The 18,697-nt window shown below is 36.0% G+C and overlaps 1 protein-coding gene across 13 annotated transcripts in view; it reads right to left on the minus strand.

Annotated features, from left to right (window-relative positions):
• The window catches only part of THOC2 (THO complex 2), a 129,223-nt gene that overhangs the window by 14,680 nt on the left and 95,846 nt on the right, over window positions 1-18,697 (minus strand). For 5 of the 13 annotated variants that reach the window (XM_032258427.1, XM_032258425.1, XM_032258423.1 and 2 more), the window contains exons 20-33: window positions 17,910-18,027; window positions 16,828-17,007; window positions 15,659-15,823; window positions 11,717-11,992; window positions 10,531-10,672; window positions 9,916-10,073; window positions 8,918-9,046; window positions 8,454-8,585; window positions 8,188-8,372; window positions 7,507-7,685; window positions 7,160-7,262; window positions 5,228-5,658; window positions 4,958-5,016; window positions 3,430-3,546 (exon numbers count right to left, since the gene is read on the minus strand). In XM_032258427.1, coding sequence (XP_032114318.1) covers window positions 3,430-3,546; window positions 4,958-5,016; window positions 5,228-5,658; window positions 7,160-7,262; window positions 7,507-7,685; window positions 8,188-8,372; window positions 8,454-8,585; window positions 8,918-9,046; window positions 9,916-10,073; window positions 10,531-10,672; window positions 11,717-11,992; window positions 15,659-15,823; window positions 16,828-17,007; window positions 17,910-18,027 — 2,374 coding nt within the window. Of the gene's footprint in view, window positions 1-3,429; window positions 3,547-4,144; window positions 5,017-5,227; window positions 5,659-6,520; window positions 7,063-7,159; window positions 7,263-7,506; window positions 7,686-8,187; window positions 8,373-8,453; window positions 8,586-8,917; window positions 9,047-9,915; window positions 10,074-10,530; window positions 10,673-11,716; window positions 11,993-15,658; window positions 15,824-16,827; window positions 17,008-17,909; window positions 18,028-18,697 lie in introns of those variants that run through there. The other 8 variants (XM_032258432.1, XM_032258429.1, XM_032258430.1 and 5 more) reach the window with 5 other exon arrangements.

Raw genomic sequence — 18,697 nt, forward strand, 5'->3', positions numbered from 1 at the left:
CAGAATAGTTCGGATAATAATCTTTTGCATAAAACATACAGTTTCTCATTGCCTAATGAATTAGATGCATACAGCAACCCAATGCATTCTATGCTGTGGCTATCACTGCTCCCTAACATCTGTCCTTTCCAGCAGTTCTCATTACTAGAATGGTTGTTTGTTTTTATCTTAACTTCCTGCAATCCTACTTAACCTTCAAAGATGGCTGAAAGTCATTAGCACTCAACCATCCCTCAACCCTGCAACTCACTTTCCATCATTTTATATTTACCTTTTTCATGACGGGTGCTCCCTACTAACTTCATGTCACACAGTTTTGTCTGTAACATAGTTTCCAGTATGGTAGGAGAGCTAAGGTGCCTTTCTACTTTTACATACTTCCTGGTACCTTGTACACACAGTGAGTACTCAAGTTTGCCAAATAAAATTAAGGATTCATTAAATGAATTTGCACGTAGCATTGCTGGGTTTTGTTCTTGACTGGCTTTTATTTTTGACATTGGGATCATTAAGGTCCATAAAAGAATCTGACTGATTTTCAAAATCTGCTTTAGAAAACACTGCTCCATTGATTTTATTAAAGCTTCACCAAATTATATAAAGAGAGTCTCACTTTTAAGCTTGGGTTTGGTTATAAATCCTCATTTTAAGATGGTAAACAAATTAAAAGCTAAATTCTGTCTTGAGGTGGTTACTGATGCCCTCTTAAATTACAGAGAGGTTGATTACTAGAACAAGTACTTTTTTAACATTTTCTTTATCAAATGTAGCTGGCATTTAAAATTGCTACATCAAAACCCAATTGATCAAAACGAGAAATACACTATTTGGAAATTAGGGGCAAAGAGTGAACTGACAGAAAAGATTTGGATACTAAGCCAGATTTTTTCTTCTTTTAGCTAATCTCATTTGAAAAGCTAAATCCGTGTATTGCTTTTACCATGAATTAGAAAGTAAAAATAGCAAATAAATAATAAAGAGAATTATACAAAGCGCAACTAAAAAGTCAAACTAAAGCAGGGAGAGAATTTTATACGTACAAGTGATAAGATAATTATGAAAACAGATGCGAATCTTCCAAACCCTCTAGAAAACGCTACCCCAGAAACAGTGAGGCTATAGATAATCAATTTTGAAGATCACTCAAAGTCCAGTGAAATTTTTTTCTAAGGCATTCATATGCTATTAAACTTTCTAGATACATAAAAATGCAACACCAGTTACTATGCAAACTAGTACTTTGCATGCTTTACCAAAGTACAAAGACTTAAGGGATTATTTCAAATATTTATTGAATACCTAATCTTACTGCCAGGTACTATGCTAAATACTAAGGATCTGAAAAGTAGTAGGAGTCACATAATTTTTAGAAGCATATGTATATGCCATTTTCAATTTTTTCTGGTTGCATGTGGAATAAATCTATTAAATTCTAAATGCCCACAAAACACCACTTTTAAAAAGGGGGGATGTGAGAGATTGACTTGAATTGCTATTAATTTTTAAAAACCAAGGCAAACACACTAAAGGAGCTACAAAAACCCTTTCAACTATTGTTGAAATGAGTGGTGCTAGGAATCAATGAATCTCAATTTTAGTTCATGTTTTGATACTAACAAGGTGTTAACTAGGAAAGCTAAAGAACTTTCGGTCTCTCATTTGTCAAAAAGACATTATCCACCTGCCATGTCTACCTCACAGCACTGTTATGAGCATGCAATGAGACAGTACATATTTCAAAAGGCCTTTTCACAAATGTGAGGAACCATCATCGATTAGAAAATCCAATTAAACAGCAGGTTACAAAATGCTTCAAAGTATTTCAGTAAATAAATATTCACAAGTTAACACTGTTAGCCCATTAATTTGAAATAGCCCACACAACCCACTGATGGTTAAGACTAACACAAACAAATCAAAACCGGTTTTAAAAACCTACTATATTGCAATATATATTTAAGTTAGCCAATAAAAAGTTTACTTTAAATGAAGGTTCTATAGATTTCAAAATTGAAATATAAATTAAGCTTTCCAAAACTAACCTAAATAGGAACATCATTTTAAATAATAATCCCATGTAATAAAAAACAGTAGTATATGATTCCAACCTGATATCAACATTTTTATAACTCCTACTAGGTATTGAAAACTCTCATTAGTATTGTGACATTATGGCTAACACCAAAAAACAAAAACATGTTGAATGTTTAGAATTTTCAAAAATAATATTAAGCTGATGTGTCTAATATGTTATTTTGGCTTGTACTTCAGTAGCATATTTCAGAATAATCCCAATATCTACTTCAAATAAAACATCCATTCAAATCAGAAAAAAATAAAAGTAAATGGAAGTTATCCCAGTATAGCTGAGACTTTTGATTAATACAGTATATTCTACAAACAATGCTACAATTTTAGGATGCAGGTACACTGACTAATATAAACTGTTAAAAATTAGTGCTTATTTACCTAATACCCACAGACATTTCATCATAAATCTACACATCTAAAAGCAGTTAGTAATGTCAGCTGGCTCTGTTTCAAAATTTCATTTGGTCCACCAGTAAAGAAATCATGCTCAGCAGATTTCTATTTTAATTATGGTAAGCAATATTTATGCTGAAAAATAGGCTCCATTCTGCTAAGCAGATTTCATTTGCTTGTAGCTTGTAAGAGGAGGCAAAGTAGAAAATTCGAAGGACCACATTTTATAACAAAGACAAAACAACATGAACAATGGACAACTCAACTATAATACTGTAATAAACTCTGTAATAAGATACACAAGCTGCACGCTATTTTTAGAATACTCAAGAAAGTAGAATAACAGATAAGAATTAATACTGACATGTAAACACAACCACTGAGTATTCCCCTCCATGGGAATGATTATTTCACATTAACTGTATCTTCCGATATTGTGCTACAACTACCAGAAAGGTACCTCAGCAAAGGATACATAAAGAATTTTTACGGACTGAGATGAGGTCCATTTTTAAAACAGATATGTGAATGCACTGAATTTATTTTTTGGTATTTTGGGTTGTCTAAAACAGTCAGAAAGCCTGGCAGATTTGTTTTGAAAAATTAAATAAACCCAAAACAAACCAATAACCTCTTCCCTGAATGTTAAACTTACTTCCAGATTTTGAAGCATAAAAGGAGAATGTATAGCACAGCAAGCAAGGAGAGATGATAGAAATGTTGGTGCATTACATATATTTTGTAACAATCGCATTAAAAGGGACCATTGTCATCTGTTTTTTCAGTTTTAACATTTAATATTTTTGAAGGTTATTCAATGTAAGCAGAGTACTTTTTCCCACTGATCTCAGCTTACTGAATGTACTAGGGTGAGGGCATCTATTAAGTAAAATAAGTAAAGAACATTTGGTTTACTTAGGCATGATGATTTTAAAAGACTCAAACCTTTGCTGAAGATTCCTTGAGTTCGATGAGACTGTCCTGTAGAAAATGAATGGAGATGACAGGTGAGCTGGCATAGTTCTCAGAACCCAGAGGAACTTTGGGAAGTATGGCTGTAACCTGGAAATAAACCAGCTACTTCTTGTGAGGATAAATTTCATGATGTCATCATCAATATGAATATCAACAATAAAAACAAAAACAAAACCATGTAATGGAATTGTAATGTTAAAAAACTAAATTAAAAGTACTCAATGTAAGAAATAAACATCATTCCCTGTTCAGAATTTTAAAATAAATGTTAATGCCACACTTTTCATCTCTCTCTACTTAAGCTATAGATAAGAGATTTAAGAAAGCAAAACATTTTTTTCTCCACAAAAAATTTAAAATACTGGAGGTCACTGTGGAAGAACATTGCCTTATATTTTTTATAGTTCTTCTTTAATTGGGAGGTTTCACATTTTACTTTTAACTCTAATATAAATATACATATTTTTTAAATCTTAGCTGGAAAACTCAGTGGCATTGCATTAACCAGAAAACAAAATATATAAGAGTAATCACTTTTTTTTTTTTTTTTTTTTGCAAAGTGCCTATCATGGTGAATCTCACACCTCCTACACACACAAAAAAAAAGCATTAAAAGAAAAAGAAAGAAAAAGAAATCAACTACAATATTCCACCACAGTGCTTTCATGAAGAATTAGTAACTTACAGTTTTTAAAAAGTTCAACGTACTGCAAATTCAAAGATTCCATGAAATTAGATGACTTTAGAATTAAAATTAAATGTGGAGCAAGGAATGGCTACCCTGAGTCTTCAAGAAGGCTACACCCACGATTTTGTGCTGCAGTTGAATGCCTGGGGTTTCTCTTTGCTGGGTGGTAGGATTGGATGCCACATCTGCTTTTATCGTAACGGAAGGTTCAACTTGTTGGGAACCCAATAAGGGTATAAACAAACCTCCAAGGGAAGATACAACAGAAGCTGCATGCTCACTGAATATACACAACTACAGGAGAACTGATCACCAAGGAGACTTTAAAATGGAACTCCTTTCAAGACTCCTTCTTAGAAGGCACATATCGGTATGATGCTCATCAAGAAGCTTGAATTCAGAGGTAACTTGTTTATCCTGTATCATCCAGGAAGTCTTCAGTGCTATATATTCTTCAATATGCTGAAAAATAGGCTTCATTCTGCTGAAAAGATTTGTTTGCTTGTAGCTACCATTGCACTCCAAAAAAGACTGCGTAAAGCAGCTGAGGCACTTCTGGGTAAAATTTCTCTTGCACTTTGAAACACTACAAAATTAGTGCCAAGTCCTTGAAGTTTGAACATTTTTATAATAAAAATAATAGGAAAAAAAAATCAGTCCACCAATATAGAAAAATTCATTTTCTAATGCAATATAAAACCTCCAGTGGCTCCAGTGAATGCTTGGCATAAGACTTGAAGGAAGTCAGGACACTGGTATTCCAAACAGGTGAGCCTAACATGGACGCTGCCTTCCTCAGGCTATACTAACCTTTACTGTGGAGGAATGCGATGGAGAAGGGTGAGTATCAATTTTGCGGCGTTTTTGTTCTGTTAAGACAAAAAGAAATAGTCAGAATAAGGTATATTTTTAGTTTTCTAAACACTTAAAAAAAAAAAAAAAAAAAAAACCACACCAACTTGTAAGGCAATCAAGTTCCCCTAGCAAAATCCCTATGTAACCTACCAAAACTAGGGGACAGTAACCAACTATACATTTAAATAACAAAAGGTAAGCATATAGAAAGAATGGTAAACTTGCCCCTTTCAGGCTCTGGAATATCTGATCGGGGAACAGGTGACTTCAAGGACCCAGAAACTGGCGTTTTTTCTCCTCCTTTAACATTTTCCTTTGATTTCATTTCCTTTGCTATATCTCTCTCTCTGGATGGCTCCTTCTCTCTTTCCCTTTCTTGACTTGATTTTGATTCTGCGTTGGGGACAGTGGTCTTGAATTTCTCATCTTTAACTTTTTCTTCCTTCTTGAATTTTTCTTTTTCTTTGTCAGACTTTGGCGTTCTTTCCTTGGTTTCTCTTGCTTTTTCATCTTTATTTGGCCGCTCCTCCTTTGGTTTTTCTTTACCATCTTTACCAAGTACCCTGGCCTCTGGAGTAGTAGCTGGAGTCTTTTCTTTTTTCTCTTTTTCCTTCTCTTTCCCTTTTTCTTTGTCATTTTCTTTAACAGCTTTGTTGCTTAAAAATAAAAACATGGGATTTTAAGACAAATAATCAAAAAATATATCCCGTCTGATATATGATAAAATATATCATAAAGGGTTTCTTACTAACTTCAAAAATACTAGAACTAAGGTGGTGTCCTTTGAAAACTAAAGGACAACTTTAAGACAAGTAAAAAGGAAGAAACAATGGCCAGGTGCAGTGGCTCACGCCTGTAATCCCAGAACTTTGGGAGGCCGAGGAGGGTGGATCACTTGAGGTCAGGAGTTTGAGACCAGCCTGGCCAACATGGTAAAACCCCGTCTCTACTAAAAATAGAAAAAACTTAGCTGGGCATGGTAGCACACACCTGTAATCCCAGCTACTCTGGAGGCTGAGGCACGAAAATCTCTTGAACCTGGGAGGCAGAGGTTGCAGCGAACCAAGATCATGCCACTGTACTCCATCCTGGGTGACAGAACAAGACTCCGTCTCAAAAAAAACCAAAAAAACAAACAAAAAAAACCAAACAAACAAACAGAAAAGGAACTATTTCTTTATCCAGTAAATACTAAACAAATTCATGAATTGCAGATTAAGAAGAATTATTAGCCAGGCACGGTGGCTCACGCCCAGCACTTTAGGAAGCCAAGGCTGGCAGATCACATGAGGCCAGGAGTCTGAAACCAGCCTGGTCAACATGGCGAAACCCTATCTCTACTAAAAACACACAAAAAATTAGCCAGGTGTGGTAGCGCATGCTTGTAGCTTGTAATCCCAGCTACCGGAGAGGCTGAGGCACAAGAATCGCTTGAACCCAGGAGACGGAGGCTGCAGTAGTGAACCAAGATCATGCCACTGCACTCCAGCCTAGGTGACTGAAAGAGACTCTGCCTCAAAAAAAAAAAAGAAAATTATTATTAAAATAATGTCAGGCTCTTTTTTGGCATATATTCATAATCTATCAGAATAACATGGTAAAATCCAATATATACCTCACAAACCAAGCAAGGGAAATACTATCAGGAAACAGATTATTTAGCTGGATGGAGTACTACTTAAATTAGTGTAGGCTTTTCTTATGTCTGTCCTTACTCAAATTGCTCACAGCAATCACTCTATCCTAAAATATTTTTTTAACTTCACATCTACATTCCCCTGCATAACCCAGCAGGAGAAACAAAGTTGTTATACAAAGCATAATGATATAAAACATAATTAGGATGTAAAGCATATCAGTAAATAGGGTAAAAAGAAAATTTCAAAGGCCAACATAAATAACTTTTCACATTACTCAACAACCACTCCCCTTCTACTCATGAGGATCCACATAAGAAATCAGAATTATGAGGGCCAGGCGCAGTGGCTCATGCCTCTAATCCCAGCAGTGTAGAAAGGCAAGGCAGGCAGATTGCTTGAGGCCAGAAGTTCGAGATAAGCCTAGGCAACATAGCAAGACCCCCGTCTCAAAAAAAAATACATAAAAATCATTTTAAAAAAGAATTTAGAATTATGACACATGGCACAGTGTTCCTACCTGTTAGAGCCACTATTTCCATTGCTTGAATTCCCTTTAGGTGTGGTACTAGAAGCTTTATTAACAGCTTTCACACCACACTGAGATCTCTCCCTTGATTTATCTGAAATAAAAGTAAGGTTTTATTTAACAAGCCCCTAGATGTAAATAAACTACAATTTCACAGCAAAATGATTAGAGAATAATTAGAAAGAAGCAGCAGGCTGATTACTTCTTAACACTTATATACTCCTATCTAGGGAATAAAAAGTAATACTAAGTCAGCACTGTACTTGTTCTGTGATACAAAACATTTCACTTTGTTGAAATAAAATATATTACTTATAAGCTTCTACAAGTAAGCATACCAGTCTCCTCAGTACTGCTTTCATCCGATTTAGATGTACTTCCTACTGATGATGAAGAAGGCCCACCACCAGGCCCATTTTGCACACTGGCAACTGCATTCCTCGGAGGGGGGTCTTTGTGATGAAACTCATTTTCAGGTATCATGTATGACTTTCTACTTTTCAACTGCCCAGAGTAGCTGAAAGTCGCACAAAGTGTTTAAATATACAAACACAAATCAAAAAACACAAACATGAGGTTTTTAAGAATAAAATTAGCAAGTTATTCATTCTACCCTGTGGTTCTAGAGAATTAAAAAAATACTAATTTTTAGTAAGTTCTTAAAGGTTTTTATAGAATGCCCAACTCTCTTAAAAATAACAATTTCACTATAAACTAATACTAAAACTAAGATGGCTTTTTTCTTTTATTCTTGAAGATCTGGTAACTATGATGATAAAATTATATTTCCTCCCAATCAAGAAATATTATATATGAATTTTGAAACTATCATCCAGTATAGACCGGAAGTTGATAATCAGAAGTGGTAACTCTCACCAGCCTGTGGGAACATGATCGCATAATCTCCCATAATCTCCTGAAGGCAGAAGATAAACTTCAACACTGTAAAACATTTTAAAGTCTTCAGAATCCTTCTGTCATCTAGTCTTGTAAATCACATTAAAATATAATTTTGTTACCCCATAGCCAATGCATATAGATCTGGCCTCTTCTCTTTTTCTTCTTGGCAGATTTTGTGTACTCTTCTTTCCAAAGCTTGACCCAGATTCAAAACTTTTGGGTACCAAGGAAGTATTTTTGTTAGCACAATCAAGATATTCCGGATGTGAGTATATTCGCCTGTTTCAAGGCAATGTACCGATGCCTACAACAAACATTTTAAGATTCATTATTATGCAAGTATAAAGAGAAAAATTTACCTTTGAAAATTTCAATTTTTTTTTACCTTGGTTAGTTTATAATGCCATTTATGTACAACATGTCGAAAATTTTCATAGTCTAATTGATCAGCCTTATTTCCACCATCAAATCCAGTTGCCCGCAATATGGTAAGGAATCCTGGATAGTTTCCACATTCCTAAGGAAACAATGTTTGTCACGTTTAAAGAAAAATTGTGATCCACAAAATAGCAGAAACTGAAACTTAAGTAGACTAGATCAATGTTTCCACATAAAACCATCATGTCATAAAAAGTTCAACTTATATAAAGATATTACTTTGGAATGTCAGTTTGAGATAGAATAAAAAAGTATACAGCACTTTTTAATAATGAATTAATTGTGCTTATAAACATGGTTTTACAACTGAATCTTAAACTCAGCTCCTCTTGTAAAACTCAACAATCTAGACATTACTGGATGTGGTCATTATATACACAGGTAAAATATAAGGGTTTCTATTAGTGATACCTTTTCATATGTGGCTCTATCGCTATGCCACCTGGTCACAGTCTCTAACATGCAGCAAAGAAACCTTCCATATCGACTGGCTTCATTTTCAGTACAGCTTGCAACTGTGTAAATTATGTCAGAGAAAACCTACAGGAAAAAATGTTTTAAAAATATAAACAAATCAAGGTCAAAATCAGTTGAAAACATTAGAAAATTCTCTTATAGCAAGTCATAATAAACAGGTAAGCTTCGTCAAAAATGTATATTCCCTTTATATACTGACACTCCAGAGACCTTTGGAGATTTTGGCTTTTGTGGGGAAATAGTGCATTCATAAAGCAAACACCCAAAACAATAATTTTTATAAAGAAAGCTGATTTGACAGAAAAAAAAACTATCATTATTATTATATAATAGTTTCTTAATGACTTAGCCACACATATGACTGGGTTTACGGGGAGAGTAAACAGAGGAAATGCAGATATAAATTAGAAATAGGCAACTGACATGCCGGAACATACATTATGTTTTTAAACCACAAAATGTACTAATATAAGAAAAAAGCTAAACGCAAAATGTGAATATGACCATATTGAAAAGCTTCCCTGCTTTTATGTGTGTGTGAAGGTGTAAATTTTTTTTTTTAAGAACTGAAGGTTAAGAATAAAGAGTTCTACCAATTATGATAATACATGTAAACTCAAACAGTTAATAGTTTAACCTTGAGTGCCTATTACATATCAGGTGCTTTTTATGTGTAGTAATTCATTTAATCCTCACAACAATCTTATGAAGCAGGTTATTTATGCTTTACAGATAAGAAAACAGTCACAGAGAGGTTAAATGACTAGGCAAAGATCATACAGCTAGAAAATAGTAAAGCTAGGATTCAAGTTTAGACACTTGGCTCTTGAGTTCATGCTTTTTAACCACACACACAATAATATCTCTATAGATAATAATGTTAGCTATCTTTGTGTGAGAATTTTTTTAAGGTCGCAATAAGGAGAACTTACTCGATCATAGCAAAGAAGTGTGGAAAAATTTGGAGTTTTCTGTTGATGTACCAATTCAACAAAACGAGCACAGTAAACAGCATCAATTGCTGAAAAAATACATCGAGGAAATATACACAGCTGTAGAAATTTTGTGATGGTCTCATTTTTGGTAGATTCTATAAATAAAGGAAGAATATATTAAGTTGTAAACTTCTTCCTCAAGGGCCTCAAAGCCACTGAACATGACAATATATTACCTTTAGTGCAGAGAACACTATAAAACCACAAACTATTTATAGTTTGTAACCAAAGCTCATGCCTGAGATAAGACTATCATTTTTATGCTGTGGACATTTTTTCTATCTATGATTTCTCCAAAAATATGTTTTATACAGAAAAGCTGAATGACAAGCTGTCAATATTGCAGTTATAAGTTAATTAACTTCACCAGCAAAATGTATCAGTTCCTCCAGTGAATGTGAAGTTGATTCTGCATCAACAAATAACCAAAGAATAAGATAGGGAACACTGAGTTGAAACACAAACATAATACATTTTAACACCTCTAAAATACTAACGTTTTGTTTTCTGTCATTTACCAGCATCAGGAATGTAACAATTCCAACAACTTACTTGCTAAAAGCCAGTTGTCCTTTTCCAGTTTCAATCTCTGTAGAACTCTCTGTACATGTTCCATCTGTTTCTTTTCTTCTTCAAGAAGCTTGTCCTGAAGAGCAGTACAGCGCTCCTTCTCTTTTTTCTTTTTATTTGGGGGCTACAAAGAATAAATTAGATACTTTTCTAACCATATGCACATTACCCTTCTTCTTTCAACGGAAAAGTTTACAGAGATAAGGGCTGATAGTTTATAATTACTTCAATATGAATATAGGTCCACTTGAATGTGCTACTTTCATCTTCATTCAACACATTTATAACGCTGTCATGGAGGCTTCATACACCATCAAAATAGCTAAATTTGCAACACTAATACTGCTAGTGTCAGGCATAGAGAAATCTTTGACTCTTCCTTTTCCTTTATACCAAGACTTGTTTACAAGTCTTGTACAATGCCACTACCTCCATCAGTCTATGCTCTCACAATAGATTGCCTAAAAAGCCACCTAGCTGTTCTTTAGCCTAATGCTAGTCCTTTCCCCTGTCAAAAGCATCTTTCATACTGCTGTCATGAGTAATCTTTTTTAAGTACCATTTTTTACCATTATTACTCCCCTGCTCAGAAAACTAAAATAGCTCTCAATTGTACCACGTCTACTTTTCTCCCTGATTTTCAATGCCCTATACAATCTGGCCCCATCATAACTATTCATATGTATCACTAAGTACATTCACTACATGAAAGTGAATCAGTAAAAGTGGTCTCCCTAAACCTCAATCTACTTCCTATCTTTGCTGGAACCCTATGGTGACCGCCGTATTTGCTTCCGTATTTCCAAACCTAATCTACCTTCAAGGCCTATCCAGCTCAAGACTCAGCTTTTCAATAATCTTCTCCTAAAGGACTCTCCTCTTGAGAACTACTGCTCTTGCTATTAGAGTCACATGAATCATTTTAAGTTATTAGCACAGTCATCAGTAGAAAAGGACCTTCAAATAATTTTTGATTAATCATAACCTCCACCTAGTCACCAACCTCCTGGCCCTCCACTCAGAAGTAACTATTAAACCCAATTTAAGAAAATATTATATAGCAACAAGACCACCATTTTAAGGAACCAGAGCTGAAACAATTTCAAAATATAGGTAACACTGAATACCATAAAGTTATTGCACTTGAAGTACTAGAACAAAAACTTACCATTTCTTGATTGTCATCAATTGCTTTCATCTGGACTTTAAGTTTATTGACTTCTCGTTCATAGCTGGTGTGTGGAACTGCAAGGTCATACATTGTCAATGACCAGAACGTGGCATAGAATTGAGGGCTGATGTCATCCCAGACTTTGGAAACATGTAAGGAGACCACTGCTTCATGGACAGGCGCCATCACCATCTCACATGATGTTATGTACTTATGAACTTTATGTTGCTGTTTACTTCCCTTTTCTGATTTTTTAAGTTCATCATACTTTGACTGGAGATAAAAAGTAAATATACATACATACATACATACATACATACACACACAACATAATTTATAGCTTTGACTTTCATGGTATAAAAATCTATATTCCCTTTTAAAGAATCAAAAGATGACCAATCTCAAAACTGTTACAGAAATTCTAGTTTCTTCCCAACAACATTTATTTTAAGACAAATCATCCCTGGAAGCTATTCCAATCTTTAGTACTAAGTGCTAACTAGGAGATTTTCAGAGGATTCTTATCTAATCTAACCTGTGGAGTAAAGTGAATAGGGTATATGCATATCCCCCTCATCCATATCACCCTATACCCTCTTGCTCCTGTATCAGGGATTGAACAAGCAGGGTTTCCAATCCTGCTTTTGAGATATTCAAGCCAACAAACAGAAGGTCTTAACATGAGAAAAGAGGAAGAATGCAACTAGTAACAGCCAACTAGGACAGGATGTAGTATCACTACATGTAGTCCCTACCAACTATTAAAATGTGTCAATTAAAAAGCTGGATCAAGAGGCTGAGGTGGGCGGATAACTTGAGGTCAGGAGTTTGAGATCAACCTGGCCAGCATAGCAAAACCCCATCTCTACAAAAAATATAAAAAATTAGCTGGGCGTGGTGGCACATGCCTGTAATTCCAGCTACTTGGGAGGCTGAAGTGTGAGGGTCACTTGAGCCCCAGAGGCGAAGATCCCGCCCCTGCACTCCAGCCTAGGTGACAGAAGGAGACTGTCTCAAAAAAAAGAAAAAAAAAAAAAAAAAAAAAAAAAAAAGCTGGATCAACACTAAGAAAAGTTATGAGAAATTTGTTTTAAGGCTGCTAAGTAGGGTGACCAATTGTCAGGGTTTCCTGGGGATTCAGGGGTTTCTGAGGATATAAGACTTTAGTGCTAAAACTGGGAAAGCCCCAGGCAAATTAGGATCAAATCATTACCCTAATGCTTAGCCAAATAAATTTTTCTGTGAAAAGCTGTGGTATATTGAAGTTTAAAGCAGGTGAGAACTGATGCTGCAGCTTCTTTCACCTGATTGGTTTATCCTAATTTTGGGGAAAAGTCAGAGATGGCCATATTCTTAATAGTATGGGGGAAAAAAATGTTAGTACAATGGGAGGAGCTCCAGAGATATGTGTATGCCAAATATATTCTCTCTCTCTCTACACACACACACACACACACACACACACACACACACACACACACACACAGTTGCTGCTATTGCTTCATGTCCTTCAGTCCCTTTAGGATGAAATGGCTCTCACCCAGAAAATTCTGTTTAGGTTAGTTATCAGCCTTAATATAACCTAAGGGAAGTCCTAAAACTAGTTTCTTCTTTATGTTAGAGTATTACTTAAATCATTCTATTTGTGCTAAACACGTAACCGAAAACAAGATGATCAAAGGTTCTGCTTCCAGTTCTACGCTGTGACAGGCAAAAGAGTCTCAGCTCCTTACAGCTCAGTTACCTGCCTTCTTCCTTCCTGAGTGCGCTGGGTGCTGCTATGCGCTCCCAGGCTCACTGCACTAAAAGCACACAACATTCTCTTTCTTCAAGGAGGGTTCTCAAACCGGACCTGAGAATTTGACAATTGTTTTATAAGTCCAAAGATTTATGTTGTTATCCCCATTTTAGAGAGCATGCTGATAACTACTAAGACCACATAAGTGGCAAAGTTACAGAGAACATTAGTTATGAGAGGAGTCCCAATTGCATCAGAAACCACAGGGAACAGCAGTTGGGAAAACAGTTTATTTAGAGGACAGGTCTTATTGAAGACAAGTAATATTTATCTAGATGAGCAGAATGACTTCTGCTAAGGTTCTAACAAAACAGGATAAAATAGGGTTGATGCTATCTGCATAAGAGAGCCTAGTTACCTGTTCTGGGCAGGATCTAGAATATGAACTAGGTAAAAGTGTATCTTTCAGACCTGTGCCTCAAGGTGGACCTCAACTTCAACAATTAAAACTAAAAATTAGTTTATAGGTATGAGGGGGTTACATGATAGCTCCCATCTCCCCAGTCCTCTGGGTCTGAATCTGTGATTTCTATTGCTAGTCACCCCATAGTCACTATCTAGTTAGAAAAACAGACTTGGTCAGAAAAGATAGCTATACTTCATATTTACCCAGGATGAGTATGTCTTTGTCTAAAGTCAGTTTAACTCCCACTTCAAGTTCACATCTTCAGTCACATGAAGAGACATAACAGTTCTACATCTCAAATCACCTAGGAAACTAGACTTACAGAATAGAACTGATATCCACAATTATTGCTGTACTTCTATTGTTCAAAAATCTCGCCTCAAGAATCTGAGCAGGCCAGATGCAGTGGTTCACGCCTGTAATGCCAGCACTTTGGGAGGCCAAGGCAGGTGGATCACCTGAGGTCAGGAGTTTGAGACCAGCATGGCCAACATGGCGAAACCCCTAAAAATACAAAACTCAGCTGTGTGTGGTGGCAGGCGCCTGTAATCCCAGCTAGCTGGGAACATGAGGTGGGAGAATTGCTTCAACCTAGGAGGTGGAGGCTGCAGTGAACTGAGATTGCATCACTGCACTCCAGCCTGGGAGACAGAGCAAGACTCCATCTCAAAAAAAAAAAAAAAAAAAAAAAAATCTGAGCAACATGCGGCTGAATGATCCTCAAGAGAGCCTGCCGATAGTCAATTTATAGAGGGGACACAGCAGTCATCTAATACACATTTCATTGTCTCAGTGAAGGCTCCTCAACAGAGGCTTTCACTCAAGAAGCAAAAGCAAGGATCCTCAGGGTAGCTTGGATGCCCATCCAGTGAAACCAAGGCTGCTGGGAAACCCCTTTTCCAGAGAGTGGCATGTTGCCTATAGATAAAAGACTTATCTCTGACTTGGCTATACAGCCACTTCCATATAGTTTTCTGTTTTCTTACAAGTCTGAGAAGGAAATGCCCTTTCTTTGTTTAGATTTTTGTTATCTCTTAAAAGACAAAGACAATATTTTACACAAGTAAGAGAGAAACGGTAGCTTGAATGGCCTGCTCCATTTTCTGACCTGGCAAAGTTCAGCCAACCTCAGACAACCAGGTGTTCCTGTTTCTAGGGTTCCATAATGCTGATTAGTGTGTTCACTTAGCACAGGAGGGCAGGTCAGAATTCCTAAGATGAAGCAATTCTTAGGTACCTGAAGAAATCAGGTACCCTCTTGTATAGCTGAGACTGATCTACCATGGGGTGTGGCAACAATAAGACATTACACAAAGACAGCATACAATTCTCTGGATTGAGAGGATCTGAAGGGGAAGAAGCAGCCTAACACCACTCTCTTATTGCCTTTTCCCCTTCAGAGTGTATACATAACACAAGAATTTCTGCATAGCGCTAACAAAGTGATAATTAAATCAAGTAACAGTTAGAAAAGAAGTGGGAAACTGTAGCAGTTGATATGTAAACACTAACAGCAGATGTCTGATTAAATGATCAATTAGACTCCAAATTTCTCATCACCTTTTTTGTATACCTCTACTACACAGCTCTGAGTCCCTACCAGAAACAAAGAAGGGATCCCAGTTTAAGGGCCAAGACCTTCCCCCAAAATATGTAGTGAAATATATTTACAGATAAAACCATTAAGAAGTAATTTGGATCATTCTTAAACGGCAGCAAAGGCACTTGTACTTACCGAAATATGATGGGCATACATTGGCCTAGACAGGAAAAATGCTGCATCATGGGGTGTATGAAATTCATTACAGAGTACATCAATTGAAGGCACTCGCTTTATATAATCTTCTGTGCTCAGATTAGATGCTAAAAACCCGCCAAACTGCACCAGGGTATCATGACACTACATTTAAAAAATAAGACAAAATCAACATATTTTCCAAAGTGAGTAAGAAGTCATTTTAGGAATATTTTAACAATTAAGAATTGAAATTTTATGACTTAAAAAGACTTTAGAGACCATCTACAGATATAATCACATAATCATATTACAAAAAAGATGCCAAGGCCCTGACAGGTTGACTAACCCAAGGCTTTACAAGCCAACTAGGTCTCTTAAATGCCAAGCTGTATTTCATCACTTTTAGTGGAATATATTTACCTAAATCAAATAAGATAATAACCGTAGGCAAACAGAAGTCAATTCCTTTGCCCTTAAAAGAAGAAAACTTTATTTACAGAATGTATTTATAAATATCAAGTACCAAAACCTAAGATTGGCCCACAAAATGTGTTTAACTATCATCAACTATAACACAAAGAAAGAGATAGCAACCCAGCCTGCACAACATGGCAGAGCCCGAGTCTACAAAAAAATCTAAAACTTAGCCAGGTGAGGTGGTGCACGCCTATAGTCCTCAGCTACTCGGGAGGCTGAGGCAGGCTGATCACTTGAGCCAGGGAGGTCAAGGCTGCAGTGAGCTGAGATCATGCACTGCACTCCAGCCTGAGTAACAGAGTAAGGCCTTGCCTCAAAAAAAAAAAAAAAAAAAAAAAAAAGACAAAAGAAAAGAGAGAGCGTGCACGAGTGATCAAACAAGCTATTCTATTACGACTAAGATTTCCAGACATCAGGAAAGATATAAATGCAAACAACTTGAAGTTGCAGGAATTTAATGATGTAATATTTAATTAATTGACAGTCTTACATAAAACATCTCTTGGAGCTAACTCTTAAATATCATAATTTACATAGAAATAGGCTCTATTTCCTGAATGTCTATTTCACATTAGATTAGGATGTCTCATATTCACATGATGTGCAAAAATGACATTTTTCAAATTATAACATCTTCCTTTAACAGGATTTAAAAAACGTACATAAACATAAAAGCCACTTTAACTTGCCTGGTCATAGAGCTTTCCCACAAGTTTCAAATGTTTCTCTCCACCTTCCTGAAAGATTACCCCATTCCTCTGCTGAGCCATAAGGAGACAGAGAGGAAGGGCAAGATCATGGTCCAACAGAGCATCCTTTAATCTCTGAGAGGATTTTTTAGTGTTTCTGATCTGACCAAAATAACCACCCTGCACAAGAGAAGACACAAATTTACTAATGTACAGTATATAACCCATGCTGTCTAATTTGATAAAGACACAGCAAAAAGTTGAGTTAAAAACCTTAATATAAAAAAACTCCTACATTACACATTTCTTCCCTTACACAAATTTATTTTAGTGACTATTACTGACTACGGTCACTGGCTTAAAGACAAACATCAGCTGGATTTAAATTCTTGCATATTTTCCATTTCCCACCTTGCAGCCCCTCGTAAAGGATTATTAAATTATTCATTGTGGCACAGATTCAAAGGAGCAACTAAGATTTAAGGGAGTGAGGACACCAAGGATCACAGGAGACTTAGTAATTATTTGGTAATTATTTTATTTATTATTATTTTGTCATGGGGAGGAACACAGTCTTGCTCTCATTGCCCAGGCAATGGAGTAATCTTGGCTCACTACAACCTCCGCCTCCTGGGTTCAAGCAATTCTCCTGACTCAGCCTCCCAAGTAGCTGGGATTACAGGCACCAGCCACCACACCCAGCTAATTTTTTGAATTTTTAGTAGAGACAGGGTTTTGCCATGTTGGCCAGGTTGGTCTCTAACTCCTGACCTCAGGTGATCCACCAGCCTCGGCCTCCCAAAGTGCTGGGATTACAGGGCATGAGCCACCGTGCCTGGCCTTAGTTGGTAACTACTTTCCTTACAGATGCATTACTTTTATATTTTGTTTCAGCTTTTTTTAAAAGTTAAAGTAATTACTGTATCTCAATTTCTAAAACGGAGTAGGGGTGATCGTGAAAGGAAGGCATGTATGGCTTTGACATTTGGTTTTATTAACTTACATATTGTTTGGATTCTTTACTATGATCACACATACATTATGAATTTTAAAAGTTGATGAACAAAAATAGCAATTCTTACCTCAGCTTTTAGCTGCTCTCCACCAGTCATGGCCTCTAGTTGCTCCATTGTCATTTCCTCTGTAATTTCTATTCCTGCCATTTTTTGCACCACTTCTTTCAATATAAGCAGGTCAAAACTATTCAAAAAGAAAAAAAACAGTCTACAGTTAGAACTTCAAATATAAAAATAATATACTGTAATTAATACACTGAGAATCCCTAAATTATTTGTATATGAATATGGGGGAAGAGGCTGAAGCAGTTTTTAAGGAACTGCATTCTTAGAACTATATTGTCAAATACTTGGTGTGTATGTTTATTTTAACTTTTACTTGGAAATAATTTCAAATTTACTGATAGGATGGAAAAATAAAAACAGTACAAAGCTCACCCATATATCCTTTACCTCAACTTCAACTAGTAACATTTTTAATCCTGCTTGATCATTTGCATTTTCTCTCCCTCTCTGAAGCCCCTCTCTACATACATAGTCACACACTCAATTTTTTAATCATTTGAGGGAAAATTATTTACATCATGGTCTTTTGCCCCTAAAATTTCTAAGACTGCATTTCCTAAGAGAGCTATTCTCTTACCTAAGCACAGCAGTTATCAATTTTAGTAAATCTAACACTGATACAATACTTTAATCAACCATTCATGTTTCATTTTATTGGTTGACCCAATAAAGTCCTTCATAGCATTTTTTTCTCCTCCAATACAGGACGGCCAAAATGTTTTTGAAGGTATAGAGCCATTCTAAATAGTCCACTTACTAAAAAGGGATAAAGATGTAGCATGGTCACA

The sequence above is a fragment of the Sapajus apella genome, unplaced genomic scaffold (genome assembly GCF_009761245.1).
Source record: "Sapajus apella isolate SASKATOON/1434 unplaced genomic scaffold, GSC_monkey_1.0 scaffold102, whole genome shotgun sequence".
Taxonomy (NCBI): domain Eukaryota; kingdom Metazoa; phylum Chordata; class Mammalia; order Primates; family Cebidae; genus Sapajus; species Sapajus apella.